This window comes from Cherax quadricarinatus, chromosome 30 (genome assembly GCF_038502225.1).
Source record: "Cherax quadricarinatus isolate ZL_2023a chromosome 30, ASM3850222v1, whole genome shotgun sequence".
Classification (NCBI taxonomy): domain Eukaryota; kingdom Metazoa; phylum Arthropoda; class Malacostraca; order Decapoda; family Parastacidae; genus Cherax; species Cherax quadricarinatus.
In genome coordinates this window covers 805001-807275 of record NC_091321.1, presented here as the reverse complement: position 1 = coordinate 807275, position 2275 = coordinate 805001, and the positions used below count along the sequence as shown (strand labels likewise).

General features: G+C 42.2%; 1 protein-coding gene across 1 annotated transcript in view; it reads right to left on the bottom strand.

Moving 5' to 3' along the window:
• Positions 1-265: 265 nt before the first annotated feature.
• Scp2 (Sarcoplasmic calcium-binding protein 2) overlaps positions 266-2275 on the bottom strand; it is a 394806-nt gene continuing 392796 nt past the window's right edge. The window contains exon 8 of the mRNA XM_070089823.1: positions 266-1014. Coding sequence (XP_069945924.1) covers positions 901-1014 — 114 coding nt within the window. The 3' untranslated portion in view covers positions 266-900. The remainder of the gene's footprint in view (positions 1015-2275) is intronic.

Below are 2275 nucleotides of genomic sequence, written 5' to 3'. Positions count from 1 at the left end.
ATATATAAACTGCAAAAAAATATCCATATTCTAGGATACATATCCTCATTGTAACTAGATACGTTTTGTGAATGTTATGCTTGGTACAGATTTCTTATAGCTTAAAACAAAAATCCTAACATTATTTATATAATAATGATTAAGTTAGCGTTACTTTTATGTGCAAAGAAGAGGAGAAATATTGGAGCACCTTCCAGCAGCCAGGACATCCTCCAGTGTCTTGAAAGGCCACTGGAGCACTTTCCAGCAGCCAGGCACATCCTTCAGTGTGTCTTCCTTGAGCATTGAAGCTCGTTCCAGCAGCCAGGACATCCTCCAGTGTCTTGCAATGACACTGGAGCACTTTCCAGCAGCCAGGCACATCCTTCAGTGTGTCTTCCTTGAGCATTGAAGCTCGTTCCAGCAGCCAGGACATCCTCCAGTGTCTTGCAATGACACTGGAGCACTTTCCAGCAGCCAGGCACATCCTTCAGAGTGTCTTCCATGAGCATTGACGCTCGTTCCAGCAGTCAGGGCATCCTCCAATGTGTACTTCATGAGCAATGAAGAACCTCATAGCAGCCAAGATATACTTTAAAACACTTCACAACCAAACGAACTCGCTCCAGAACAGTGTTTCTCTGCCAAATTTGCTAGAAGATCCATTAGTATGTATCCTCGCTCACTACCCATACAGTGGCCGTAGCCCACGGCATGAGAAACGCTCCTCTGAAGTGCATTCTTTGGCTACGATACTCTGAGGAATAAACTGAAGTCAGCAAGAATACTCCTCTCTAAACACCTCCAGATAACTAGGAGGGCACCCAAGCAGCTAGGAAGACATTACGAAACCGCAGACACTCAGATATCTCTCTCTCTCTCTCTCTCTCTACCTAGCTAAACATCGATATGGTGCATGATTTAGAAGTCAAATTTTCCGAAGATGTAGTTGCCGGGCGCCTCGACGTTCTCAGAGTGAAAGTATTGTTCCCACAACTCGTCAAATTTATCCTTGGTCACCTCTCCCGCGTCGTCCTGCAAGGAAGAGCAGATGTAAGACAAGGAGGAAAAATAAGTAGAGAAAATAAAACGGAATAGAAAAGCAGACAAAGAAATAATAAAAAAAGGCTGATATTATAAAAATATGAAGATAATAACGTATGTGAATAATAAAGAAACCATAATTGTATTACCAGAAGACTGGTAATATACCTGGAAGAAAAAACTCCTTATGCGAATGAATTTCTCGATCTCTCCCTTTCTCTCTCTATCTCTCTCTCTCTTTTTTTCTCTCTCTTTCTCTTTTTTTTTCTCTCTCTCTCGTGTTTATTAATTCGGGCATAATATAACAAGATGTAGATATCATATACACATGTCCGAATAACTCTTCATTACTCGTACATATCACATTACATATCGGGTTGTACACACAGGCACGCCACAGTACGCATGAACCTGTGTTACCAGTCTTGGGCTCACAGCCGGAATACCTTCCTGTCCCCTCAGGCGATGTGTGAACCCTACGGGTTTAGCGTTCCCCCCCTCCCTGTTGAATGTAGAAAATACACAATAACCATGGCGTGTCACTTGAAATTACAAATATAAACTATACATCATACACTAAATAATACAGAGTATACAACACTATATACCAAGAAGTACTCGCCATACAAACACTGCACACACCACACAAGAGACGCCATACACCATACACCCTACACATCACACCATACAGTATACACCCTACATATCACACCATACAGCATACACCCTACACATCACACCATACAGCATACCCCCTACACATCACACCATACAGCATACACACTACATATAACACCATACTCAGTTTACAGTATGCATCATACATCTGTAAGTCTTTTTCACATCTTATTCCACAGTCGTATATTTAGTATACAGTCATACTCTAGTACTGACATCTGTCGGTGGCTCTGAGCCACTGAGGTGAACCATGTATCACAGTCGAGTGAGCCATGTATCACATTACATCACACAACATTCACCCCACACTACAATACACACACCATACACCATTCAACCCACACTACAATACACACACCATACACCATTCATCCCACACTACAATACACACACTATTCAACCCACACTACAATACACACACCATACACCATTCACCCCACACTACAATACACACACCATACACCATTCAACCCACACTACAATACACACACCATACACCATTCATCCCACACTACAATACACACACCATTCAACCCACACTACAATACACACACCATACACCATTCACCCCACA